The sequence below is a fragment of the Thrips palmi genome, unplaced genomic scaffold (genome assembly GCF_012932325.1).
Source record: "Thrips palmi isolate BJ-2018 unplaced genomic scaffold, TpBJ-2018v1 HiC_scaffold_2, whole genome shotgun sequence".
Lineage (NCBI taxonomy): Eukaryota > Metazoa > Arthropoda > Insecta > Thysanoptera > Thripidae > Thrips > Thrips palmi.
In genome coordinates, this window is record NW_023144629.1 from 618,915 (window position 1) to 644,785 (window position 25,871).

Consider the following 25,871-nt stretch of genomic DNA (forward strand, 5'->3'; position numbering starts at 1 on the left):
GCCTGGTCACTCTCACGCAAAGGGGAAGGCAGCGGCGTGGGGAAGTAGTAGTATCCCTCACCCCCTCAATAAAACCCAAGGACGGATCCAGAGACGGGTTCAGGGGGGGGGGCGATATCGCAAAAGTTGCCTACCTACAGGGGCTAAGTGAGACTTGTTGCCTACCTTTTGCCGCCTTCAGAAAGGGGGGGGGAGGGGCGACGCCCCATGCCCCCTCCTGGATCCGCATCTGCTAAAACCGCGTTTGATCACGGACATATGCGCGGGGGATAGCTAGTAACACATTACGCTACGCATCCCCCCACGGAAAACGGCTTTGAAGTCGGTCGGCAATGCCCTGGGACAGCTACCACGCAGGCACGCACCACGCCCACCACCTACCATTCAGGACTCTAGACTCTAGCTCCGATTGACTAAGCGACAGCCAATGAGCTGCAGCGGTGCCGTGCCCCGTCCACTCCGGCATGAACACTACTCATGGACTTTCCACCACAACAATTGAAAAGAATGGGTGAATTTTGAGTAATATGACAAGCGAAAAAGGGTGGGGGGGGGCACTTTTATGTCAGGCATACATAAAGATAACAGGATTTTAAAATTTGACTCAGGATTCCTAGTCAAATGTAAAATTGTTTCAAAAACGTTAAAAATGATGACATTTTATCAAGGATTACGGCATGCGGATTTAACGAAGATTACTGGTTGATTAGTACACAGGACTACCAGGGCGATGACCCCAAAGCCTAGCCAGCCAGTCTTAATGATTTGATTTTTTTGTTTTGGAGGGAGAGGGGAGTAGTGCCTTGCAATTTTGAATGGTCTGGGGGCGAAAAATGTTAACAAGAGTACTCTAGGAAGTGCAGCCAAAGCTGATCACTTCCCATTGCAACTCAATGCAAGTTCGTATGCTCAAGGCCTTCCCGCCCAGGCCCGTTAGTGTCTGTAAGGTTACTGCCCGCAAGAGAGAGAGAGAAAGAGAGGGGGCGGGGAGGGGGTGTGAAGGGGAGGCGCGGCGTGCTTGCTCGGATTACAATGTGTAATTAGTGAAGCGATGTTGTTGTGGGCTATAAGGAGGTGTGGATAGGGCGTAACCCCCAGTTCCGCGTTCCCACCCCGCACCACTCGCTGCTCGTCCCGTGGCGTACCCGTGCCCGTCCCGTGCCCGAGCTCGCGCCGCACCAGCCACGGCACCTGCCACCGCACCTGCCACCGCGCGACCACACAATCAAGACGTTCTCGACCACCAGGGCCGTCTGGGGGCATGCGCTGACTGCGGACGCCAAACATCCTTCCAAAACCGCCAAAGGGCCGCTAGCTTGCACCAACCGCCGCACCAACGCCAACATGGCCAACATGGAGCACGACGACGTGGTGGTCTCGGGCGTGGGGGGCCACTTCCCCGAGTGCGACGACCTGGATACGTTCAAGGAGGCCCTGATGACGGGGAGGGACGTGGTGACGGACAACGCGGAGCGCTGGAAGCCCGGCCGCCTGGGGATGATCAACAAGACGGGCAAGGTGTCCGGCATCAACAAGTTCGACGCCGTGTTCTTCGGCATGCACCGCAAGCTGACGGACGCCACCGACCCGCTGTCCAGGATCATCATGGAGCGCGTGTTCGAGGCCATCGTCGACGCCGGCTTCAACCCGCTGGAGCTCCGCGGCACCCGCACGGCCGTGTTCATCGGCTCGGCGCTCAGCGAGTCCGAGAACATCTTCATCCAGACCACGGCCGAGGACGGCTTCGGCATCATGGGGCACAACCGCTCCATGATGGCCAACAGGGTCTCGTACTACTTCGACTTTAAGGGTGAGTCCCAGCGGACAGCGGCTCGGCCTTGGCGGCGTGGCACAGTGGGCCAGAAGACCGGTGGAGGCTGCCAAAATTCCAGACGCGTTTCGAGCTCCAGAGCCGCTAAATGGGGCTCGACACGAACGTGTGACCCCACCAATGGATTGCTCTCCGTACGAGGAATCCATTGGTGGGGTCACACGTTCGGTTCGAGTCCCAGTTAGCGACTCTGGAGCTCAAAACGCGTCTAGAGTTTTGGCCGCCCCCATCGGTCTTCTGGCCCACTGTGCGTGGCGTGGCGCGTGGCATGACTGGGCTCGCTGGCTTGCAGGTCCCAGCTACGCGCTGGACACGAGCTTCTGCAGCGGGCTGAGCGCGCTGGAGATAGCCAAGAGGGCCATCGACTGCGGCGAGATCGACTTCGCCATCGTGGGCACCGCCACCCTGTCCTTCCACGCCGAGATCACGCAGCACTTCCACGACCTCGGCATGACCAGCCCGGACGGCGTCACCAGACCCTTCAGCAAAGACGGTCCGTTCCCATTTTTAATTTTTATCCGAGTTTTCGAATTGGGACGTTGCTTTCTAACGGGGGCTGTTTGTTGGTGTGCAGCCAACGGCTACGTGCGCTCCGAGGCCGCCATCTGCATGCTGGTGCAGCGGCGCAGCAGCGCGCGCCGCTTCTACGCCTCGGTGGAGCACGTCAAGGTCAAGAAGTTCGGCTTCCAGCACAACGCGCCGCTGCTCAAGCTGGACGTCCGCCACCACGCGCAGCACCTGGCCGAGTTCTACGACGAGCTGCAGGAGCTGACGGGCATCCGGGCCGACGACATCGACTACCTCGAGGCCGAGGGCGACGCGTTCAAGGTAACGCCCCGAGTGCGACCTGAGACTGGGCGAAGGGAGACTGGGAGACTGTGACGTCACTCTGGCCGTCCCCCGCAGCCGCACGAGGAGCAAGAGGTGGCGGCCCTGGACGCGGCGGTGTGCTCGCGGCGGTCGCAGCCGCTGCGCATCGGCAGCACCAAGGGGCAGTTCGGCAACGCCGAGGCGTCGTCGGGGCTGGTGGCGCTCTGCAAGGTGCTGGTGGCCATGGAGGGCGGCATCATCCCCGCCACGGTGAACGTCACCCCGGCCACCGTCAACCCCGCCCTGCGCGCCATCGTGGAGGGCCGCATGCAGGTGGTGACGGAGAACACGGCGCTCTGCGCGCCGGGGAAGCGCGCCACCGTCGCCATCAACAACTTCGGCGTGGCCAACCAGTACGCGCACGCCGTGTTCCGCGCCAACCCCAAGGCCAAGCCCGTGGTCGTCGACGCGCAGCCCGAGAGGCTGGCCGTCGGCACGCAGGGCGAGGCGGTCATCCTCGAGCCCATACCCAAGATGGTGTTCGTCTCCGCGCGCAACGACGACGCCATGACCAAGGCCCTGGAGAAGGTAGGCTCAAAGAACACTAAAACGCACAGTGGGTCAGAAGACCGGTGGAGGCGGCCAAAACTCTAGACTCGTTTTGAGCTCCAGAGACGCTAAATGGGACTCGAACCAAAAAGGTGACCCCACCAATGGGTTCCTCGTTCGAAGAGCAATCCATTGGTGGGGTCACACGTTCGGTTCGAGTCCCATGGAGCTCAAAACGCGTCTAGAGTTTTGGCCGCCTCCACCGGTCTTCTGGCCCACTGTGAAACGCCGCCGCGGCCGGTACTTGAACCCACGGTTGACACCGCGGTGGCCTGTTGCAGCTGCACAGCTACAAGACCTACGACCCCGAGTACGCGCGCCTGGTGCATGACGTCTTCACCATCCACACCTTCGGGCACCTGCAGCGCGCCTACACCTTCCTGCCCAAGACGGAGGCCCTCCCTCACGAAGTCGCGGTAGGTTTTCGTTCACAGACTTCCGCAACGTTTCCCACCCATTCTCCACGGAAAGAATTCGATTTTTAAGTCAGTTTCCCGTTCGCAAAACGCCTGCAACGCCGGCCTAGAACAGCGCCTGTAGTCGCCGCGCCGCCCGCAGCGCGCCAGCGCGCCGGAGCGCCCGCGGACGGCGGGGTAGGCCGGCCCGCAACGCACGCCGGTGCAACGGCGCTGCCTACCGGCAACGGCGCTCTCTCTGCCGGAGTCATTCCTGCACGACTAAAACATACCAAGTGTTTTGAGCATGTGTATATGTAGGCTCAAAATGCTTTGTTATCACACGATACTTCTCGTTCTAAGGCCGAAAAAAAAATTGAGTGTGTGCGTGTCCGCAGCCCCACGGCGGCGCCAAGCGGCCCATCTGGTTCATCTACTCGGGCATGGGCAGCCAGTGGCCGGGCATGGCCAGGCACTTGTTGAGGGTGCCGGTGTTCCGCGCCGCCGTGCAGCGCTGCCACGACGCGCTCAAGCCGCACGGCGTGGACCTGCTGCACATCATCACCACCGAGGACAAGACCATCTACGACAACATCCTGCACTCGTTCGTGGGCATCGCCGCCGTGCAGGTGGGCCTGACGGACGTGCTCAAGTCCCTGGGCATCGAGCCGGACGGCATCATCGGCCACTCGGTGGGGGAGCTGGGGTGCGGCTACGCCGACGGCTGCTTCACGGCGGAGCAGATGGTGCTGGCGGCGCACGCGCGCGGCAGGGCCTCCATCGAGACGGAGCTCATCAGGGGCACCATGGCGGCGGTGGGGCTCGGCTACAGCGAGGTGAGTGTGCCGCGTCGCGCCACTGTGCCCTCTCTCTCTCTCTCTCTCTCTCTCTCTCTCTCTCTCTCTCTCTCTCTCTCTCTCTCTCTCTCTCCTCTCCCCCCCCTCGCGGTGGCCGTCAAGGATTTTTGCCGCCGCAGGTGAAGCCCATGCTGCCCGAGACCATCGAGGTGGCCTGCCGCAACTCCAAGACCAGCTGCACCATCTCCGGCCCCGCCGAGGACATGGCGCGCTTCGTGGGGCAGCTCAAGGACAAGGGCGTGTTCGCGCGCGCCGTCAACGTGTCCAACATCGCGTACCACAGCCGCTACATCGCGCCGGCCGGGCCCAAGCTGCTCACGCTGCTCAAGGACGTCCTGCCCGACCCCAAGCCGCGGTCCGCACGCTGGGTAAGGCACGAACCCAACCCCCGCACAGTGGGCCAGAAGACCGGTGGAGCGGCCAAAACTCTAGACGCGTTTTGAGCTCCAGAGTCGCTAAATGGGACTCGAATCGAACGTGTGACCCCACCAATGGATTCCTCGTTCGGAGAGCAATCCATTGGTGGGGTCACACGTTCGGTTCGAGGCCCATTTAGAGACTCTAGAGCTCAAAACGCGTCTAGAGTTTTGGCCGCTCCACCGGTCTTCTGGCCCACTGTGCCCCGCCCCCGAAACAAACACTGGGCGCGTTTTAAATACACTCTCGGCGCGCAGATATCGACCAGCGTTCTGGAGGAGCGCTGGGAGGAGCCCCTGGCGAAGACCTCTTCCGCCGAGTACCACACCAACAACCTGCTGAGCCCCGTGTTCTTCGAGGAGGGCTCCAAAAGGATCCCCAAAGACGCCATCTGCATCGAGATCGCGCCCCACGGCCTGCTGCAGGCCATCGTGCGCCGCTCCCTGGACTCCGGCGTCACCAACGTGCCGCTCACGCGGCGCGACGCCCCCGACGGCGCCCTGTTCCTGCTCGAGGCCATCGGAAAGTGAGTGCCCAGTCCGTCGGCCGCCCCTCCGGGCCTCCGGCACTGCACTGGCGGTAATGCTGACGGTTTTGCACCAGGTTGTACCTGGCCGGGCTGAACCCGATGATCCAGAACCTGTACGAGCACGTCGAGTGCCCCGTGGCGCGCGGCACCGGGACGCTGAGCGGCCTGGTGCACTGGGACCACACCGAGTCGTGGTACACGGGCCGGCACTGCCAGCAGGTGAGTGGTCCAGTCTGTCCTGCCGAGCGATGCCCAAGAGCTGTGACGCGCTGACGCGCCTCGTCTTCCAGGACACCTTCGTCCCGGGTGAGCGCCACTTCGACGTGCGCTCCATCTACCCGGCCTTCGAGCCGTACCGCCACTGCGAGTGGCAGGGCCGCTCCATCATCACCCCCGGCATCTGCTTGGTGAGCGCACGGTCCCGGGTGGACGCCCCCCTTCCCCGAGTGACTTTCCTCACGATTATTTCATCACGCAGGACAAGGTGCGCGAGATGATCTACGCGATCCACGACGACGAGCCCGTGCCCATCGTGTTCGAGAACGTGCAGTTCCATCACTGCGTGGACCTGCCGGTGATCGGTCAGTGCCTGGGTTCCATTCTCCGTGCAGGCTCCGTTTCGTTGCCGTCCCTAACCGCGCGTTCTCGCCGCTTGCATTGCAGATGAGTCCCTGGTGTACGTGATGTACCAGCGCGGCAGCGGCCACTTCGAGGTCTCGGAGAACATGCGCGTGCTGGCGTGCGGACGCGCCTACCTCCCCATGGACGGCGTCAAGGGCCTCGCCAAGATGTGGAACTCGGAGGCGCCGACCGGCATCTCGGAGGTCCGCGGCGAGCAGCGCGCCTCCTACAACCAGGAGGAGGTGTACGACGAGCTGGAGCGGCGCGGCGTGCGCATCGGCGGCAAGCTCAAGGCCATCAGGCAGGTCGTCATCTCCCCCTCAGGTGAGACGGGCGGGACGGCCGGACCCCTGCAAAGCCAGTCCACCACTCCTGGCTGAGTGTCTCCTTCGCGTTGCAGAGGTGCAGGGCCGCGTGACCAACCTGGACAGCCCGCTGTTCCTGCTGGACACGCTGCTGCAGCTGTTCTCCGTGCTGGAGTCCGAGACCACGTCCGAGCTGCGCGTGCCCTGCCGCATCCAGCGCATCCTGCTGGACCCTGACCGGCGCCTGCTGTGCGAGCCCGCGCCCGCGCCCTTCGAGGTCGTCGACGCGGACGGCCAGGCGCAGGAGGCCGCCGTCGTCCAGAACACGCCCCTCTTGGAGGAGCTGGCGTTCCGGCTGCACCGCGCCAGCGAGGTGCTGCGGTGCGCCAACGTGGAGCTGCGCGGCGTCGTCACCAAGCCCTTCTCCCCCAGCGGCGACAAGACCGCCAACAAGCTGGCCCTCGACATGGAGCAGTTCCTCGTGCACGGCGACAGCCCCGCGACGTTCCAGGTGCGTGGCGCTGAGCTACGAGCACTTGGTGTCCTTACAGCGTGCTGACCGCCGACCTCTCCCCCACAGCGCGCCGACGAACTGGTGTCCGCGGCCATCCAGCTGGCCGGGCAGCAGATGGCGCTGCAGCCGCTGTGCCGCCAGGGCAGCGAGGTGCTGGTGGGCGTGATGGGGGCCGTGCTGGAGGACAAGGCCTTCTTCGGCCTGCTGCAGGCCGTGGCCCGGCGCATGGGCAACGTCCTTGTGCGCGCCGTGAGCCGCGAGGAGGTGCCCGACTGCGACCTGGTGGTGGTGAGCACCGCGGACGTCCCGCAGGCCGTGTCGCTGCTCGCGCCGCAAGCCGTGCTCCTGGCGCACCTGCCCCTGCACCCGACCCGACCCTCCGCCAGCGGCGTGCAGGTGCTGATGCAGCAGGCCTTCGACAACCACCGCTTGGCCGTCTTCAAGAAGGTGGGTATGCCGGAGAATTCTATTGAACTTCCGTGATTTGGAAAGGGATGTTCCCTGAAATGAATTGTGTGCTTTGCAGGCGCAGCTGCTGCCCCAGTCGGCCACCCTCCCCTGCCAGGTGGTGGAGGTGGACTCCGGCAGCGCCATCTCCGGGCTGGCCGTGGCCCCCGTCGGGGAGTCGTTCTTCGTGTGGCGCGCGCTCCCGGAGAAAGGCATCCCCGCCCTGCTCAACGAGGTCCGCAAGCTGCCCGGCTCGCACCGCGTCAGGTACGCCACCACACCAACGCAAAAGGCGCGCCCACTGGGTCGGTGTTTGAACCCACGACTGTGTGCAGATGCGTGTTCCTGCTGGACGCCACGGCGCCCAAGTTCTCGGCCACGCATCCGTTCTACGCCGCGCAGATGCGGCTGGGGCTCGCCGTCAACGTCCTGCAGCACGGCGCCTGGGGCAACCTGTACCTGCGGCCGCAGAGGGTGGCCGACCTGGCGCAGCCCAACAAGACCCTGCACGTGAACCGGTACGATCACGGGGGGACTTCCCTTGGCGCATTTACCGTGGGGCAAGGCCACAGGAAAAATAATCGTCCTTAACAATTCCTCAACCAGGTTGGCCAACGTGCCGGGTCTGCACTTCGAGTTCCTGGGCTTGAACGGCTCGCTACAGGAGCCTAGCAATCTGGAGGTGCGCGACGGCTACATCCTGGACATCAAGTGGCCCGCGCCCCTGAAGCAGCCCCGCGGCATCGGCCTGCTGGACTACGCGGCCGTGCGCCGCGACGACGCCGCCCCCGTGATGGGCCTCATGGACGCGGCCGGCCTCAACGTGGACCCCGTGCTGCAGTGGGACGTCCCCGCGGCCTGGAGCTTGGAGGACGCCGCCACCGTGCCCTACGCTTACGCCATGGTGAGCAACTTAGTCTCTCGAGGTACTAGTTGTTGAGATTCAATGAAAGTTGTCGTAAGTTGTAAACACTGCCCTCCCTCGACCTAGGCGTACTTCGCCCTGGTCCACACGGCCGGCGTCCAGGCCGGCGAGAGTGTGCTGATCCACGACGGCTGGTCCGCGGTGGGCCAGGCCGCCCTCGACGTGGCCCTGGCGGCGTGCTGCCCCCTGTTCACCACCTGCCGCTCCGAGGAGGAGCGCCTCCTCATCCAGCAGCGCTTCCCGCAGGTACCAGTGCAGCGAGCGACCTCTGGAAGACTTGAAGCAAGACCTCACACTGACAGTCCCACGCCATGCTCTGCAGATCCCAGCGGACCGCATCCTGGACCTGCAGGGCGAGCAGTTCGAGCGCGACTTGGCCAAAATGTTGGTGGGTGACCGACAGCGGAAGGGTGTCCGCGTGGTCCTCAGCAACCTGAGCGGCGAGGGGCTGTGCGCCACGCTCCGCTCCCTGGGCATGTACGGCCGCGTCGTGCAGCTCAACGGTTCGGACCAGGCGCAGGGCGTGCACATCGGTACGTCCCCGCCGCCACCCAGGCCAACGTCCTCCCGGTGCCTCCCGGACAACCCGACGCTGACGCTGCGTTTCGTTTGCAGGCATGAACTTGTTCATCAAGAGCACCTCTTTCTACGGGCTGCACCCCAACTGCCTTATGAACCAGAAGCAGGACGTGCGCGCGGCCGTGCACGCCATGGTGCAGCGGGGCCTCGACGACGGCGTGGTCCGCCCCCTGGACCGCACCGTGCTGCCCGCCTCGCACGCCCAGAAGGCCGTCAGGTAGGTCCGCCCCAGTCCGCCCCGCCGCGACCAGCTAGTTGACCGACGGGGACGTAACTCGGGTGTGTGCCTGCAGCTACCTCAACGGTGACTCGACGGGCAAGGTGATCCTGGAGCTCAAGACCGCGAAGACACCCACCGCCGCGGACGCCGTCGGACAGCGCTTCCATTGCGACGAGAAGGCCTCCTACCTGGTGGTCGGTCAGTACCCGACGGAGGCTCAAAATAAAAAAGATGCTTTCCGCCCCGTGAACCACAGACCGCAGTCCAGGCGACCTCGGCGTCAACGGGTCATCGCTTTGTTCCAGGCGGCTGCCGGTCGCACGCGCTGCACACCGTGGAGTGGCTGCTGTCGCGCGGCGCCCGCAGCGTGCTGCTGGGCGGCATGCCAGACAACGCCCTCTCGCAGGTCAGTGACCACGGCAACGCGGCGCAACGCGGCGCCACGCCACCGCGGCACCACCACGTCAATGACCGCCATCTGACTTTTTAATTGTTTCCGAGCGGGCCGCGCGTTGTGGACGTAGTGCCTAATCCGCTGCCCTTCGGCCTTCGGGCCCTCGGCCTTCGCCTCCAGGTCACGCTCCGCCGGCTGGCGCTGATGCGCGCGCGCTGGGGCGCGCACGTGACCACGGTGCCGGGCGTGCGCGCCGACACGGCCCAGGGCGCCGCCACGCTGGTGTCCAGGGCCAACAACATGGCGCCGCTCGCCGCCGCCTTCGTGCTGCCCTCGGCGTCCGTGCGCCAGGTGGACTCGGTGCAGGCCCTCGACGGCGTGCTCCGCGGCCCCGGCCTGTGCCGCGAGGCCGTCCTGCTCGTGGCCGTGGAGCTGTCCGCGCCGTCGGGGCCCGTGGCCGCGGCGTGCGCCGCCCGTCGACGTGCCGGGGGCCGCGCCACCGCGGTCGGCATCAACGTGGCCGCGCCGCACCTCCGCGTGCTGGCCATGGACAGTGCCATGGCCGACCCGCAGCCCGTGGTGCACGCCAACCTGCTGCCCGAGGACCAGCACCAGGCCTGTGAGTGTTCCGTCTCTCTCGCACCCCCACGGGACGCCCCATGGGTGCGACAGAGACAGAGCGACGAATTCTTCGGAAGCAGTCTGCAGCCGCGCTGGTAGGCAGTCCGCTCGCGCCGGCGTGCGTTGCGGGCTTGCCCATCCCGCCGTCCGTGGGCGCTGGGCGCTTGGCTGGACGCTCCGTGGGTCTCCGCCTCCGCGCCAGCGCGGCTCCGCGGCTCGCCTCCGAGTCACCCCCCGCCGGCCGCCTACGCCTCCGGTCGTTGCCGCTTGCGCCGCTGTCGCTCGCTGCGTTACGGAACTCGGCGCTGCAGCGCTGCGCGGGCTGCGCGGCGGAGAGAGGCGGCCCGGTGAAAGTGCCGGTCGCGCGTCCGTAACACGCTTTCCCTTTTGGCCGCAGCCCTCAAGGAGCGCCTGAGAGAGCTGCTGCCGCTGTCCCGCGACGCGCTCGTGTCGCTGGGCAAGTCCGCGCTGGCCATGGCGGCGCTGGGCGGCGCGCCCTGCTCGTCCATGCTGCCGTCGTGCTTCGGCGGCGCCAAGGCCAAGTCCAAGGAGGTGCCGCCGGTCTTCCTGGTGGCGGGGCTGGGCGGCGAACCCGCCGAGGAGATGCGCCCCCTGGCCCGCGGCATCCTGGCCAACGCCGTGCTGCTCATCCCCGGCGTCGCCAAGCAGGGTCAGGATCCTCCTCTTTACCAGACTCATTCCCTCGACGTTTGATGCCGTGTCTGAGCTCACTCGCTTGCAGGCATCAGCACCCTGGCCGCGGGGCTGGTCGACGAGGTGCTGTCGCGGCAGCCGGTGGGGCCCTACACGCTGGTGGCGCGCGGCTGGTCGGGCTGCGTGGCCCTGGAGGCGGCCCGCCTGCTGGAGCAGACCCGCGGCGAGCACGTGGCCGTCCTGCTGCTGGACTGCGCCGTGGAGGAGCTCCAGAACGCCGTGTGGCGGCTGGGCCAGGGCGGCGCGCTGCAGGCCTGGCTGCTGTGCAGTCTGCTGCACCTGCGGCCGATGGTGAGTACGTCGGCGACCTCGAGGCCACGACGCCAGCCCGGTGGCTAACCCCCTTCCCTCCGCGCAGGACTACGACGCGCTGGAGGCCCTGCAGACGTGGCCCGAGCGGCTGCAGCACGCGCTCAGCCTGGGCGACGCCGAGGTCGCCAAGCACCGCCTCGAGCTGAGCGCCGGGCTGGACCTGGTGTACGCGCGGCTGTGCGCCCTGGCGGAGTACCGCGCCGACTTCAAGCTCCACAAGACCGTCATCACGCTCATCAGGCCGGCCGGCGCCGAGGCCGACAACTTCTGCGGCCTGGACCAGGTACTTGTCTGCAGTGCTTCGTCGCCCTGTCTCTCTCGCACCCCCACTAACGCCGCCCTCTGCCGCAGGTGAGCACGCAGGAGGTGCAGGTCGCCGTGCTGGACAGCACCCTGGGCTCGGCGCGCTTCTGGGAGGAGGCGGCGCGCGTCGTCAGCCAGGGCGTCTACGTCGGCACCAAGCCCATGCACTCGTTGCTCGTGGGCATCTGCAACGCCAGCGACACCCTGTGGCAGCGCCTCAGATAGACGCGGGGAGCTGCAGGCACTCCTGGGGTCGACGGCGGCGGCCCCGGCGGCCTGGCCGAGGCCATGAGCGTGCCCTCATGGTATGGGCGAGGCGGCGGCACGGCGGCGGCACGGCGGGGCGCTCTTCTGCGCGGACTCGTGAGAAAGGAGGCGCTCACGCCATGCTCGCGCCGTGTCGGACCTTTCCGCTTGAATATGCAGCAGCGTACGCACTCTTACCGTCTCCGACGGGCCGCCCGGCCGACGGGTATCCCAACAGCTACAGCCCCGCCAGCCCCGCCAGCCCGCCCATTTGAATTTGAGCCTCGCCGCTTCACCTAGATTTGGGGGGTCATTCATCTCATCGGCCGGGCCGACTCGACGGGCGACTTTCGAGACTGCGCTCGGGACCGCGCGAACCAAACTCACTTGTGGCAGTTGATTGCTTTTGGACCGAAGGGTCGGCTCATCCGCACTTCCCCGCCCGTTGGACTTTGCAGCCTGCAGGGCACACTGCAGTTTCCGTCGCTCGAGCGCAAGGTTCACAATAAAGTACAGTCTGATTCACAATTATTAGCCAGGCCGCGAGGAATTTCCCCAACTCCCTTCGCTTCAGAGCAAAGTGCGTAGTACATTTACGCGTACATACAGTCTTTCCGTATTTACTGTCTTGCCCGGTGATCGCACCTGCCGCAGTAACAGCGGTAATTTCATGTACGGTTTTCGTTTTGTTTTGCACTGTCTTGTTTAGAGGGATCCTTCTATGTACACGCTCCGGTCCAAAACAACTCACCGCATCCTTTCCGCCACAACAGCCTTGTGTCCTTTATTTTCTTTTCAACCACGGAAAATTGCCTGCAGAAGGGTTGAATTGTTTATGTTTGTAGTCCAATTACTCATAGTTTGTGAATGTAGAATGAATCAACTGATGAAGTGCGTGCAAATTTTTGTCTCTACAATAAAAACCTTGAAAATGAAACTTATCTTTTTTAAACCATGCCAGCTGCGTGGACCCTTCCCCTCCATCCATTAGAAACAAACAACTCGGGCCTATTTGGAAGGAGAAGCCTCTCACAGCAGCCAATAGGCTACCCAGCCGAATACTCTGTAAAACAAAATCCTTCTGGCATTCACGGCAGTCATGGGATTACACGTTATTTAATCTTAATGATCATTAAAGTTTAACTTCTGCATCCATTAGAAGGGCAATCACGAGTCAATTTAACAATAGTCTCATCATGGTGTGACTAACAGCAAGAACCAGGTGACCGACGTCCAAGTCAAAAATTTAAACTTGCCGCGTCGCGGCGCTCCCGGAACCTGTCGCTGGCATCCGGTCCCTCTCCCTCGCGTCGCTCCGGCGCCTTCGAAACCTGTTACGGATGACGGGAGCGAACCAACAGAAATGTGGCAGGCGGTGGTCGCCGCTCGGGGGTTTGGTCGCCAATGTATTGTTATGCCGTCTTAAACTTGAACTTTTTGGACCTAAAGAAACGAAACCTGCGAGTTTGGAACCGTGTAAACCGGCCGAGCCGTCAATGAAAACCTCACTGAGGCCGAAATCGAGTCTTCGACGGCTCCTGTTTTAATATGTGAAGCAGCTGTGTGTAGATAGTCGGCGCACATCGAGTCTGCTTTAACTTTCTCCTGGAGGTTTGTTGTGTAGGTAACCAATTCTCGTTGAGGGAGAGAGAGGAATACACGACGAAATATGTTGACGAGACGCGCGACGGGAGTGTGAAGGTATAAGCGATAATTCTTTTTTAGTGTGGCTCTGTCAGAGTCGTAGTTAGCGGCCTGCCCAGTCGGTAGTAGACGCTTCTCTTGGCAATAATTACCGTCTGCATGTATCGTTGGCGTTTTGGCGTTTTGTATTTGAATTTTACTTTTCGTTGCGTATCAAATTTGTGAGTAGCACTTCTTTAAAGCTGATTTTATCTGTCTACTCTTGAAGTAATCGAAAAAGTATCTAGAAGAGAGTCTGTTTTTGGGTGTTCTTGGTTATGATAATTATGCACCAAAGTTTTGAAATAAACTCATTTAGTTCCCTTTAGTTTAGTCCCTTTTTTTCTTTTTTCGGTCTGAAATATTGTGTCTTTGTTTCTCTCTGAATGTACCTCATTATACAAGCTTTCCTGCTTTCCCGAAATAAAATCAAATTTTCTTCCTTTTTTGTCTGCTAGAATGGAACCCTTTGAAGGGCAAGCAGAGGATGGAGGAATTATTGGGAAGCAAGAACTCATCGAAAATACATCAAATGGAGTCTTAAATGATAGTATTGACGATCCCATTCACAATGATGATACTCTTCCATTAGATCCCAATCAACTTGATGATGAGTCCGTTATCCCAGCTGATTTTCAGAATGGAGAATCATCAGGGGAAACGGGGGCTCCTGCTCTTGATGGAATTGGTAAATCCAGGATTCATTCTTTGTCATGTTAAATTTACTGAAACTTGAAAGGTATATAATAATTTGTAATTACAGATAACGATTTACCCGGAAGTCCGACAACTGGAGCTGAAGCTCCAGGATTAAATTTATGGTCTAATGTTAAATGTGTATTTTGTGACACATTATTAGCTACAAATGACCAACCCAGATTATTAGAATGTCTACACACCTGTTGCAGCTCATGTGTTAGTTCTAAACTAAATGAGCCCAATCAGGATACTGGAGATGTTGTTGGTAGGTCTCTCATGGCACTCAGCTCCCATCATTTTTTTTGTTTTTCCTATTGATTTTGACGCTACCTTGCTCTTAATGTTTCAGTGGAAGTCAACAGTTTGTCTTGCCCCTCCTGCTCAGTTGTTAGCACTGTCAGTAGTATTATTGACAATCAATTTTTGTTGGAATTGTGTATGGAACATGATTTAGGTTCCCTTCCTGACCTGAACAAATCTCTGTCAGACTTAAAATGTTCGAGTGACAGTGCTCCAGCTACAAGCTGGTGTGTGGATTGTGCAGAATTTATTTGTGATGACTGTGTTCAGGTACTTTCTTTTTCATTCTTGTTCATTTAATTTCTCACACTTTAAGACACCTCATCGATCATGTCTAATTTTGGTTTCCAGGCGCATCAAAGGCTTAAAATTACGAAAGAACATACAATTAAACCTAAAGAAGAGGGAGACTTGGAAAACCATACATCCTCCAACACAGTAACTTCAAAGAATTTCTTCTGCAATATTCACCCTCAGGTACTTGATGGAACTCATCTGTCATTCTTCATCTTCTTATTTTTGTTTTATCAGCAATACATCAAAACTGCTTATTTGTGATTTCAGGAACACTTAACTTTATTCTGTGAAACTTGTGATCGATTAACATGCAGAGATTGTCAGTTAACTGAACATCGAGATCATAAATACAAGTTCAGTCATGAGATTGCCTCTGAATCTAGAGGCATGATCAATAACCTGTTGTCAGAAGTAACGTAAGTGTTCAAATTAATTTGCGGATTATGATCATTTTTTTGTCTGTACATTAAAATTGTCATTGTGTCATCTTCAGCTACAAGAGAGTTCTCTTAAAAAGTGCAACTAAGGTAATAGAAGACAGACAGGTACTAATAGTGAAGAAAAAGAAAGAACTATTACAAGAAGTAACACAAATGGTTTATCGGTAAGGGTTGTAATTTGCTTGAAATCGTTTCCTGCCTCCCTTTTCTATAGCTATGAATACTATAAAAGAAAATATGTTTCAGTCTAACCAGCGCTATCAACCAAAGGGGAAAACAGTTAGTTGTTCGTTTAAATGAAGTTTGTGATGCAAAGCAGAAAACTTTATCAGAAAAGAAACAGGCTCTGGAACAGCTTTCCCTTGTCACTGACCACTGTATAGATTTTGTAACAAATGCTGTTAACAAAGGCAGTGACATGGCCCTGCTCTTTACTAAAAGGCAAATCACTCAACACCTTCAGAGAATCAAGAGCAAGAGAGCTGATATTCCTAATCCAGAAATCCCTGTTAGAATACACTTAGCAACTGACAAAGTTCCAGACTTGATAAGAGGTAATGACTTCTAGCACTTCATTTTTAAATTAATTTGTTCATTTCTAATTAAAATGCACACCTATATGTGACACTGTTTGGTTTTTAAAATGAATTGTGCCTGGTGTTATTTTGCAGTGCTCTCTTCCATTGGGAACATTGTTGTGGACGGTCGAGTGTACCCATCTCAACACAACAACACTAGTAATACTCAACAGCAGCAAGGATCTAACAGTACTGGGGGGTCCACCGCAACGGCGCCTGCTCCTGCTCCTCTTAGTCAACCCCACCATCAGGCACCCCCTATTCATTCGCAACCACCTGCCAATCAAGCTGCATATTCTTCTGTGCAGACGTATTTTCCCCCGGGCTCCTCCCTGGTAAGCCTTGCTCAAATGGTCACTGGCTGCTTTTCCGGACTGTCTACATGTAAAAATGTTTTGCTCACCAAATAATTGATTTCTACAGCGGCAGTCAACATCTATGGGACCTGCGGGGCCTCAGAGGGCCGCCACCCCGCCGCAACCGCAACACCTTCAGAACTTGCAGGCCTTACCAGCGCAGGTAGCAAGGAACTTGAACATGCTTCGACATTCTCCTCAGCATCCTCCAGGTCTTGGGCTCATGCGGACCCACCACCAACAGGTTTGTGTCATGAGTTGTTGAGATTGAGGTAAGCGCAAGTTGAGTGATGGCCTAACTTGCAAGTCCGACTCTCTTCTGTGTTTCAGGTGACCTCTTCTACCCACCCTATAGCGGACGGTCGCAATGTAACCCTGCAGGCCATGCTGAACCCCAGAGCGGCTCCTCAGCATGGTGGGCCAACTCCTCCACTGGCGCCAGGGCCTCCGCATCAGGCGCAAGGGCGGGCTTCCATCCCAGTCGGTCCAATGGGGCATCAGCATCCTTCCGCAATGTCCCATTCAGTGCAGCGTCGCTACCAGGACCCAATGGTGGCGCAGCAGCAGGCGCAGGCGCAGGCGCAGGTGGCAGCAGCGCAGGCGGCAGCGGCAGCGCAGCATCATCACTATCAGAGGGAATACATGCGGCAGCAGCAGCAGCAGCACAGTATGGTGGGTGTCGAGGATGATCAAAACTATTCAGTGGAACTGAACGTTTGCTTATGGTGATTTAACGCTTGGTGTGTTTGCAGCATCAATATGGAACTTACCATCCTGGCCAGGGGACAGCTGGCTCGGCAATGTGGCAAGCTCAAACGGCTCAGCGTGGGGGAGCAACCCAGCAGAGCGGGCAGGCTCAGCACCCCCAGGCCCAGGCGCAGGCCCAGGCGCAAGCTCAGGCCCAGGCACAGGCCCAGGCCCAGGCTCAAGCGCAGGCCCAGGCAGCATTGCATCAATGGCATATTCCTCAGCACGGAGTCAGTCAGCTCGGCAATCCTGGCCGCTCTGGGCAAGCCCAGAACCACCAGGACAACAACTCTTACAAAATTACCCTCAAGACACAGGTGAGAATGTCAGGATAGGAGCCTGATTGGCTCAAGTTTAAATATTTGTTGAATGTTTTTTTAATGGGTGTTTCTGTGTTGTTTGTAGGTGTCCCCACTGCAGCAGCAGCCGCAGGCATCTTCGCCAGGCGCACAAGGAGCCTCGATCAGCGTTGGCCCAGTGCCTGGGGCCATCCCCATTAATAAGCAGACTACTGCTGTAAGTTTAAAAGAGTGTCGGTGTTACAGGAAAAGTGGTCCTACAGCATACATTAAATTAATTTCTTTCCTGTGTGTTTTTAGAGCTTGAGTAGGGAGGATGCTCGTTCTGCTTCTCGAACAAACGATCGCAGCTCTAACTCAAGTGTGAGTTCTAATAACAGCAATGGAGAGCGCAGTATTAGTAGACAATCCTCAACTAGCTATATGGTGACTTCATCAGCACCTAAAACTCCCAGTCCCAGTTTGAACAAACCAGAAGATGCTGAACGAACCGAACAAAGTCTTGATAAGTTTTGTGAGGTAGGCATTCGATTAAATTGCTCTATTTAAGTCTTGACCAGGTCCTTTTTCAAAGGATTACCATCATTCTCAATGAGTGTTGTATTTCACATTTTAGGAATCTGTCAATGATCTCATGGCAACAATTGCCAAACTAGATAGTAATGGCATCATGGTTATCCCAGAACCCCAGCCGCCTCCTCAAACTCCATTGGCCCAAGCTGGAGACAGTCCTCAGGTCGACTCATCCACAGGTGATTCTAGGCAGCAAGGTATGACTGTCCACAGTGCTCTCACTGTGGTTCAGACTATACCTTTGACATTACGGTCATTATGTTATACTGATACGTTTCCTATGTTTCATATTCATTGGTGTAGTAGCGGAAAAACAAGATGAAGTTGAACCTCCTAAAGATGATCCTAATGAGGATTGGTGTGCAGTGTGTATGGATGGTGGGGAACTAGTGTGTTGTGATAAATGTCCTAAGGTTTTCCATATGCACTGCCATATACCAACACTAGAAGCTCTTCCTGAGTAAGCAAATTTCCTTGAATTTTGGTAAACAATTTTATTGAAATCGTGTCTTAACCCATCGACTGCATATTTATTTATTTATTCCAGAGATACATGGCAATGTCTTCTATGCACGGAAATTAATGAAGTAGTAAGTCACATTGTAGACGAAGACAAAACACAGTCAGCTTTAAGCCCTCATGAGTTGAAACTGGCTAGACGTCTTGTTCTTGAATTGTACTGCCAGTATGAACCAAGTTTACCATTCCGAGAAAATATTGGCTCAGAAGTAAGACCAAATTTGGTTGTTGTGCTAATGGGCCCTTAATAATTGCAGTGTAACTCCAAATTTTTGCTAACCTATGTTCCTATGTCTTTTAGGACACTGTGTCATTGGAAACAGTCAGAAAAAAGCTTTCACCAGACAATCCAGAACATTATTCTGCCTTATCAAAAGTTATTCAGGACATCAGACTGATATTTAAAAATGCCTATGCATACAACACAGTAAGCTTTTTTTAAGCAACTCAAATTAAATATTTTTAACTTTCTAATGACAGTACAGCTTGAACTAACCTTTCATTTTCTTTACAGAGTGACAGCCAAGTTTATGGTGATGCCAAAACATTAGAAGAGTTCTTTGAACATCTATTGCTAAAATGGTTACCTAATTTTAATTTTCCTAAGGCTAAATGTGAGTCTGATGATGATTCCATGGAAGGAGAACCAGGTACTGATAATGGAGACATTGCACCACCTGCAAAGCGTATCAAGAGGGGCATAGCAGAATGATGTCACGCTTCTGGGAATGTGTTGGCTGAGTCTGTCAACACATTTCCAGCTGGTGACAATTACTACATAAAAATTGCCACGGTTGTTACGTTTTTTCAAGAGGGAATCGAGAAAGAAATAATTTGAGCTGTGCAATGCCTGATGTATATAAGTGTGAGCTTAGTTTAGGTGTCTAGCCAGTTGAAAATATTAAATTGCAGCCACTAATCTAACAAATATGGGTATGAGATGACAATGAATCAAAGGAGTGTCTCATCCGTATTCTACACATGGCTATATGTTTTCTTTTAATCCAATTTATTTAGCCAGATAAATTGCACTTATCTCACATTATTTTGTTGAAATATTTAAGTTTGTTTTGGGTGTAAGCACCCTTTAAAATTGCGTGTTTGTACTACAGTTTTAATTACTGTATATTAGCATTTTCATTTAAACAGGAGAATGAAGTAAAATTTTTATGAATAATTTTTAACTTTGTCTTTTGTTTTATGAAAATGTCACATCCTCCTATTCAATTTTTATTGCTGACGAACTTGTGACCTGCTAGATTAGTTAATTTTTTGTTAGTACTCTGCCCTCCCTCAAACAGATAGCCCTTCCTATCTTTTGAAGTTTTGGTGTGGAGGGTGTTTGGACAAAGGATGTTTGGTCTCTTGCTTAAAGGGGTTTTGAGCTTGAGAAATGCTGTGATAATTCAGATTCATACCATAGATGTGCTCCACATGTTTGTGCAGATCTTACATCACCCTAAATCTATTAAAACTTCATAAACCTATTTTTGTTTCTTGTATCAATGTCTTTCCCCTGTGGGTGGGCAATTGTCACTGTGAACTATTTTCTTGACGGGTTCTATTTGACATGCATAGTCTGTAGTGGGAGTGGGGGCTGCCATCAATGAGTGCTTAAAGCTTACATAGTTGTACACTGTAGGAATTAAAATCAATTGTGAGTCTCATGGATATGTTACCATTTACTTGAACTAGTAATACGGACTGGAAGTCAAATGGTAATAACTTGAGAGTATTACTTTTGGTATTATTATTATTTCATTGATGTGGTAATGTGGGTTAATATTGATATGGAAATACTGCTGAGCTCACTTTCATTCTTTATTTCTCTGACCACATCTTCCATGTTGAAGTATTAATGTACCACTGTAACAAATATTCCTTGTCTTGTCTTATTCTCTATCCTTTGTCCCCTTGATGATGCATGCTGCATTGTCAGCAAATGAACTAGTGTTTTTGTATTATTTCTGTATGTAAATTATGTACATATGCTATAGTTGCTTTTATGTAATGTGACTGCTTTTGAAAAAAATTGTGCTATAGTTTGCTAGAATCTTCCCCCTTTTTTTCATCTTAAGTTTTTGCATTGGTACATTGTAAAGGAAAACAGTTGCAATGGTGCTAGAAATTCTTGTGAAGATTTTTGTTTGTTTTTTTCTTTACCAACAATGTGTATGATTTGTAAAATTGTATGTATAAAGCGCTCTTTAAGGTTGTGGTGAACAAAATGGAATCACAGTATTGTCATATCATAGTACTGCTAGGTAGGAATTGAAATTGACAAGTTTTGTTATTTATATTTTTTTTTTAATCCTCTAAACCTGTTGATTGGTTTAATTTTCTCAATGCTTTTACCCTGCCTGGTAAGAGTCTTCACTTTTTCTGTTGAATACTTTTAACTGTGGAGCCCATTTTGATTTTGTTATTTTGTTGATAGTGTGATGTACTGGTACTTAGCTTCATTAATGTACATAGTTTGGTTTTTAGAGCATTATTCCTAATGTCTTTACTTGTTATGTTAAGACTTCTTCTGTATTTTTCTCCTGATAAGAAGAAGTGTGTTATGTTATCATGTTTCAAGATGAATAATCATCAGGTATCATCATAGGTACTCAGTTCATACCTGCTAAAGAACTTCCAACAAATTGTTAACTCTCCAGTTTTCATCTTCTAAAGTAATTGAAAGATCTGTAAAATTTACGCAAGCTGGTTGAAGTGTAAGATCTTGTGCCAAACAAGTACCGCTCTAATTTTGAAGATATTTCAAAATACGCTTCTGATAATTTTAAATCTTTAAGACTGAAATATATATCTTAACCTCTCCTATGTTTCAGTCTTTTTTTTTACTGTTCAACATCCCTTTTTGTTCCTTCTCATCACAAGAAATGGGAATCTAAGGATACACAAGGGGGCAGACAGTGAAGATACGGCCTGACTTAAACTAAAACGGAGTATTGCAGTGAAATACTAATGGAGAATGGCCCGAGTTTCGAGGGATTTGGACCATTTTTTTGGGGGAAGCCCCTGACCAACACCAACAAGGGAAACTGTGGTGGAAAAAAATAGAGAAACTGGGGGGGGGGGAGGGGGGATGGGGGATCACCCTTTACCCCCGCCCCCATCGTCTGCACCCGGCGGAGAGTGAGTGTGTGTCAGTGCCAGAGTCTCTTATGTCCTTGCTACCGACTGCATCGCCTCACTATGCCAGAGAACCCGCAAGCCCCGGCAGTGAACGGTGACCGGCAAGCAGGCGAAGCAGCGGGAAGCGCCAGCGCCGTGAACGCGAACGGGAACGGGGAGATTCTCGACCAAGTCCGGAGGCAAGAGGACCTCACTTTGACAGATCACGTCAACAGGAGGTTATTGACGTCTTTCCTCAGTCGCATCAACAGCAGTGCGGTCGACGTGCAAGAGCCTTCCGCCAACGTCCCCAACGGGAACGACTCCGCGAACGACGACAGTGACGATTTTGCGGCCTAACGCTCATCTACTCGTCGGGGGAGGTGCTGAGACGCGACCCTAACCTCACAATCCGTGGCCCGACTGCAACATCATGACGACTATCTCCATTCGCATTCGACTTACGATTGCGGACAGTTTGATTGACTATTGCATTTTAAGGGTTTTGAGTTTTGTTGACCGTGTATTTCGCATTATGAGACTGACGATCGAACCGTCCTGGTCCTCCTTGTTGTTTTAGTTTTTTTTTCAGCGCTGTAATGTTGGGAGTCCTGATTGGATAACAACAGGTTTTTCCCGCCCACAGTATTAGTTTCGAAGTTTTCTCAAAGATTTGTGGCCCTGTTTTGTTCTGTTTGTGAAACCACTTGATTGTTTCTCATTGGAGGACTGTTCTTATCGTACTTTATATTGTACGTGTTAATTTCAAATTATATGTGAAGTATATGTAGGTTTAATAGTTAAAAGAATACGTTAAGTACTGTTGCGGCTCCTACCTAACCTTAAGCCTGTTACTCGAATGAAGTAATTCCATTCGCTGCGACAATGGCATACACTACAGATGATCTGTTTAGAGACAACCTTTTGGGTGACCCAAACGACTTAGACAATTTGGTAGAGTTCAGAGACGATGCCAATAACTCAGATGCAGAGGCAGGTGGCGATAATGAAAGAGGTAATTAATACTTTTAAGAATTTTTTCTATTAACTTAGTTCCTTAAATTTTGGTTATTTTATTCAATTTACCTGCCATCTCTCATTTTCCACTTACCTGCAGGTGGAGAGGGCGATGATAAAGATGATGAAGATCAGGAGGACAAAAAGGACGGTGATAAGAAGCCAGAACAGAAGATTGTCCGAATCAAACGTCCTCAACCAAAACTGGATGCAGAGAGGTAAATTATTAGTGGCTGAATTCTTTGAATATTTGCTCTAAGTGGAATTCATCTTGTTTGCATTTTAATTAAATGTCTATTCTCTCACTTAATTTTCAGGTTGAAGGGACCACGAGGTTTAAAAGAGTTGCGAAAGTGTATGTCAGATGTCAAGTTTCGCGGTAAAGGACATGAAGCTGAAGACCTACAGCGAATCATGGCACGCATGGAGCATTGGTCTCATCGTCTATTTCCCAAATTTCAGTTTGATGATTTTATTGAGAAAGTTGAAAAGCTGGGGACTAAAAAAGTGGTTCAGGTGAGGTGACAGTTAAATCTTTATTAGCCTATGTATCTTGATTTTATTTTACTCATCTGTTTTCCCCTTACATTTTAGAATTACGTCAAGAGAATGAGAATGGGAATACTGGATGATGATGATGATGAAAACCGTCCACCAAAGTCTGATGATGAGGAGGCTGTAGATAACCCTGATCCTGCTGCCAATGAAACTATGGGAGAGTTTGATCGCCTCTTAGCTGAGCAAGTGTCACTGCACCAGAACAATAGTCTAAACTCTACTCGCACACCTGGTGCTGCCACTCCAAGAACACCTACCTTTCCACGGCCTGGTCAGGGTGCATCCTCAACTCCTGAGCCTGTGAGTGTAAACTTCATCTGCTCTAAGGTGGAATCTCCGTGTGACTTGGAGCTCTATATCGCTGTGTATTTTCTTGACAGACCCTGACTCCAGAACAGCGCGCTAGGATGGAAGCAAATCGACTGGCTGCTTTAGAACGGAGGCGTGTTCGTATGGAGGCTGCAGCTGCAGCCGCTGCTGCTACAGCAGCTGAAGTAGCTGATGCAGCTGAAGCAGCTGACGCCGCCGCAGCAGCAGAGGCAGCGGAGCAACTGTCCTCCACAACCTCTACAACCAGCAATTCTATTCCAGTTCAAGAAGCAGGGAGTGAAGCTCCAAGAGAGGTTGCTGGCTCAACTGAAGATTTTAATGACAGCAGTGACTAGTCTCTAACAAGTACTCTTAATCACTTAAGCTTTCTATTACGATACCAACTTTTCCTACAAAGTCAACTTGATCTTCTGCTGTGATCTATGCCATCTGTGCTATTGTGAATTTGGGTTATTGCACCATATTCCTTTCATATTTTTTTATTTTTAATTCAGAAAAAAAAATTGGGTCTGTTTCAACATTTACTTAATTAAACTTTTAAATTTTGATTGTGTTAATAATTTACCATAGTTTTCCTTCCATTTTTTTTTTAAGAAGCAAACACTTTTAACGGCGAGTCCAAAGAAAGGCCAGGAACGCTACCCGTTATTGTAGAAACGCCGAAGTGATTGTGAGAGGAGTAGCCTGCCTTTCAGGCGGCTGGGTCTGCATTACACCTGGGCCAGACGGCTGCCCTCAGACACACCAGAGGCTACATACTCCGGGTGCTTCGGCCTGCTGGGGCCTACCGGAGCCAGGCACCAAATGAGATGCAAGCGGACGGCAGGGGCCACGGGGCGGGCCCGCTTCATAATTTATCAAATTAGTGTCGGAAACTTTTTTCTTTCCGGCGAGGCAGCGTGTAACTGGGTGGGATTATTTGCGCGACTTTACTCGTCGCTCTGTCGGAACGGCCGAGCCCGGAACGGAGCGGAGCGCGGCCACTTCTAGTGGCGTGGCGGGTGGCGAGCTCTGATGCACAGGACAGTGCTGTTGAGAAGCACTCACGCCCCGACAACGACCTGAAGCTTTTAGCAAAAATTATCATGCTGTGGCTGGCGTGCCCTGCCCGGCCCTGCCCGGCATGTGGGTGGTGGGGGGTGGCAGCCCTGGCCGAGCTGGCAGCCCCGACGTGGTGGAACGAGTGGGGCTCGGCTCGGCCCCCGGACCAAGGCCACCGAGGCCCCCTCGGAGAAGGGAGAGGACCCTGTTCCCGTTTGTCTACATTACTAATTTTGTCGACTCGCGAGCTGATCAACACGGCCCGTTTTCCCGTCCCGAGGAGCAGCGCGGATAATTGGCCGGAGAGGCGGAGCAGAGATGGTGGGAGAGAGAGGGAGGATGTTTCCGAATGCAGACCGCAGTGTTTTACGCCAATTAGGGTTGGCCAATCCAAGCATCAAGAAGTGTGCTCGGAATGGTCGGGGATGAGGGAGAGGGGGTGGGGGAATTTCCGAACCACCTTGGTTCAAACGCGCGCGCTTCGGCCGCGGCGCCGCGCGGTGCTGGCTGAGGCTGAGGGAGCCCCTGCGAGAGTTGGGGTAGGCAACCCGCCGACAGCCGCGCTCGACAGAACTGCCTACCGTCGCGTTGACAGGCGCGCAGGCGCTTTGGGGCTGGCTCCGCTGCACAGTGGACCGGAAGACCGGTGGAGGCGGCCATAATTCTGGACGCGTTTTGAGCTCCAGAGTCGCTAAATGGGACTCGAACCTAGCGAGTGACCCCACCAGAGGATTCCTCGTTCGGAGAGCAGTGCATTGGTGGGGGTCACACGTTCGGTTCGAGTGCCATTTAGCGACTCTAGAGCTCAAAACGCGTCTAGAGTTTTGGCCGCCTCCACCGGTCTTCTGGCCCACTGTGCGCTGGCTTTTGCTCGAAGATGCGATGCTAGAACTTGAAGCGGAAGTGTTTCCCGCCGCGCCTCACGGAAAAGAAAAGCCAACAAAAAACAGCCCCCCGCCTTCGACTCGGCCCCTTTGATTCTGCGTGAAAGTACACTTGAGCAAACTTTTTCCCTCCATCTTCCGCGGGGCTGTGCGGATACAACCGATTTACCGATAAATCCAACCCATTCTTTTTTCGTTTCCCCTCCTAGATTGTCTCCCAGGGGAGGGTGTTTCCCGGGCCGCGTCCTCGGGGAGGCCCGGGATCGTAGGCCGATGAGGCAAGGCTGGCAAGCCTGGCGAGGCGGGGCACAGTGGGCCAGAAGGCCGATGGAGGCGGCCAAAACTCCAGACGCGTTTTGAGCTCCAGAGTCGCTAAATGGGCCTCGAACCGAACGTGTGACCCCACCAATGGATTGCTCTCCGATCGAGGAATCCATTGGTGGGGTCACACGTTCGGTTCGAACCCTATTTAGCGACTCTGGAGCTCAAAACGCGTCTCGAGTTTTGGCCGCCTCCGCCGGTCTTCTGGCCCACTGTGCGGGGGACTGCCTCACTGCGCCGCGCCGCCGCGCCACGCTTTGCTCGTCCTAACGAACACGACTGCACGATTGACTAGGCCGGGCTGAGTCTGCAAAAAGGCACGGTGTGACAAGGGGGAAAATGGAGGGGGGGGAGGGGGTAAGCCCCTCACCTGCAAAGCCCTTTCTTTCCTCGACGCCGAGAGGACCAGGAGGACCAAGAGGGAGAGTCAACATGCCAACGAAGAGGTAAAGAAGGAAGC

The 25,871-nt window shown here is 54.5% G+C and overlaps 3 protein-coding genes across 6 annotated transcripts; all 3 read left to right on the plus strand.

The window, feature by feature from the left end:
• The first annotated feature begins 1,171 nt into the window (after positions 1-1,171).
• LOC117647484 (fatty acid synthase-like) lies at positions 1,172-11,726 on the plus strand. Its single transcript, XM_034389239.1, has 27 exons — positions 1,172-1,810; positions 2,124-2,324; positions 2,406-2,659; positions 2,738-3,229; positions 3,532-3,666; positions 4,044-4,481; positions 4,622-4,870; positions 5,177-5,445; positions 5,523-5,667; positions 5,739-5,855; positions 5,927-6,029; positions 6,112-6,393; positions 6,470-6,885; positions 6,955-7,335; positions 7,415-7,602; positions 7,671-7,853; positions 7,942-8,239; positions 8,327-8,506; positions 8,583-8,793; positions 8,876-9,056; positions 9,133-9,257; positions 9,365-9,465; positions 9,634-10,072; positions 10,472-10,744; positions 10,817-11,079; positions 11,147-11,383; positions 11,452-11,726. Exons 1-27 carry the CDS (start codon positions 1,345-1,347, stop codon positions 11,626-11,628), a joined length of 6,804 nt encoding a protein of 2,267 aa, XP_034245130.1. The 5' UTR covers positions 1,172-1,344; the 3' UTR covers positions 11,629-11,726.
• Positions 11,727-13,024: 1,298 nt separating this feature from the next.
• LOC117647077 (E3 ubiquitin-protein ligase TRIM33) lies at positions 13,025-20,966 on the plus strand. 4 transcript variants are annotated; one of them, XM_034388583.1, is made up of 19 exons: positions 13,025-13,350; positions 13,791-14,020; positions 14,096-14,296; positions 14,381-14,601; positions 14,683-14,808; positions 14,896-15,044; positions 15,122-15,232; positions 15,315-15,622; positions 15,740-15,981; positions 16,070-16,246; positions 16,333-16,674; positions 16,755-17,066; positions 17,155-17,265; positions 17,349-17,567; positions 17,665-17,818; positions 17,925-18,081; positions 18,169-18,349; positions 18,442-18,567; positions 18,655-20,966. In XM_034388583.1, the coding sequence occupies exons 2-19, from the start codon at positions 13,792-13,794 to the stop codon at positions 18,850-18,852; spliced, it is 3,564 nt and encodes a 1,187-aa protein (XP_034244474.1). In that variant the 5' UTR covers positions 13,025-13,350; position 13,791; the 3' UTR covers positions 18,853-20,966. The 4 variants fall into 4 exon arrangements, with proteins under 4 accessions (XP_034244474.1, XP_034244472.1, XP_034244475.1 ...); XM_034388581.1 differs by having other exon boundaries at positions 13,025-13,269; XM_034388584.1 differs by having other exon boundaries at positions 13,025-13,269; positions 17,665-17,800.
• Positions 20,967-21,258: 292 nt separating this feature from the next.
• Positions 21,259-23,675, plus strand: LOC117647220 (TIMELESS-interacting protein). Its single transcript, XM_034388865.1, has 5 exons — positions 21,259-22,275; positions 22,378-22,495; positions 22,595-22,793; positions 22,872-23,135; positions 23,216-23,675. Exons 1-5 carry the CDS (start codon positions 22,146-22,148, stop codon positions 23,498-23,500), a joined length of 996 nt encoding a protein of 331 aa, XP_034244756.1. The 5' UTR covers positions 21,259-22,145; the 3' UTR covers positions 23,501-23,675.
• Positions 23,676-25,871: the final 2,196 nt, after the last annotated feature.

What these genes read in the sequence shown, in the direction of transcription:
- LOC117647484 (XM_034389239.1), top strand. Translation starts at nt 1,345, where the DNA reads ATGGCCAACATGGAGCACGACGACGTGGTGGTCTCGGGCGTGGGGGGC. An exon ending in AAGACCCTGCACGTGAACCG is followed by an intron (nt 7,854 to 7,941) that starts GTACGATCACGG and finishes TTCCTCAACCAG; the next exon opens with GTTGGCCAACGTGCCGGGTC. An exon ending in TGCTGCACCTGCGGCCGATG is followed by an intron (nt 11,080 to 11,146) that starts GTGAGTACGTCG and finishes CCCTCCGCGCAG; the next exon opens with GACTACGACGCGCTGGAGGC.
- LOC117647077 (XM_034388583.1), top strand. Translation starts at nt 13,792, where the DNA reads ATGGAACCCTTTGAAGGGCAAGCAGAGGATGGAGGAATTATTGGGAAG. An exon ending in AACCTGTTGTCAGAAGTAAC is followed by an intron (nt 15,045 to 15,121) that starts GTAAGTGTTCAA and finishes TGTCATCTTCAG; the next exon opens with CTACAAGAGAGTTCTCTTAA. An exon ending in GAGAAAATATTGGCTCAGAA is followed by an intron (nt 18,350 to 18,441) that starts GTAAGACCAAAT and finishes TATGTCTTTTAG; the next exon opens with GACACTGTGTCATTGGAAAC.
- LOC117647220 (XM_034388865.1), top strand. Translation starts at nt 22,146, where the DNA reads ATGGCATACACTACAGATGATCTGTTTAGAGACAACCTTTTGGGTGAC. An exon ending in CCAAAACTGGATGCAGAGAG is followed by an intron (nt 22,496 to 22,594) that starts GTAAATTATTAG and finishes CTTAATTTTCAG; the next exon opens with GTTGAAGGGACCACGAGGTT. An exon ending in CATCCTCAACTCCTGAGCCT is followed by an intron (nt 23,136 to 23,215) that starts GTGAGTGTAAAC and finishes TTTTCTTGACAG; the next exon opens with ACCCTGACTCCAGAACAGCG.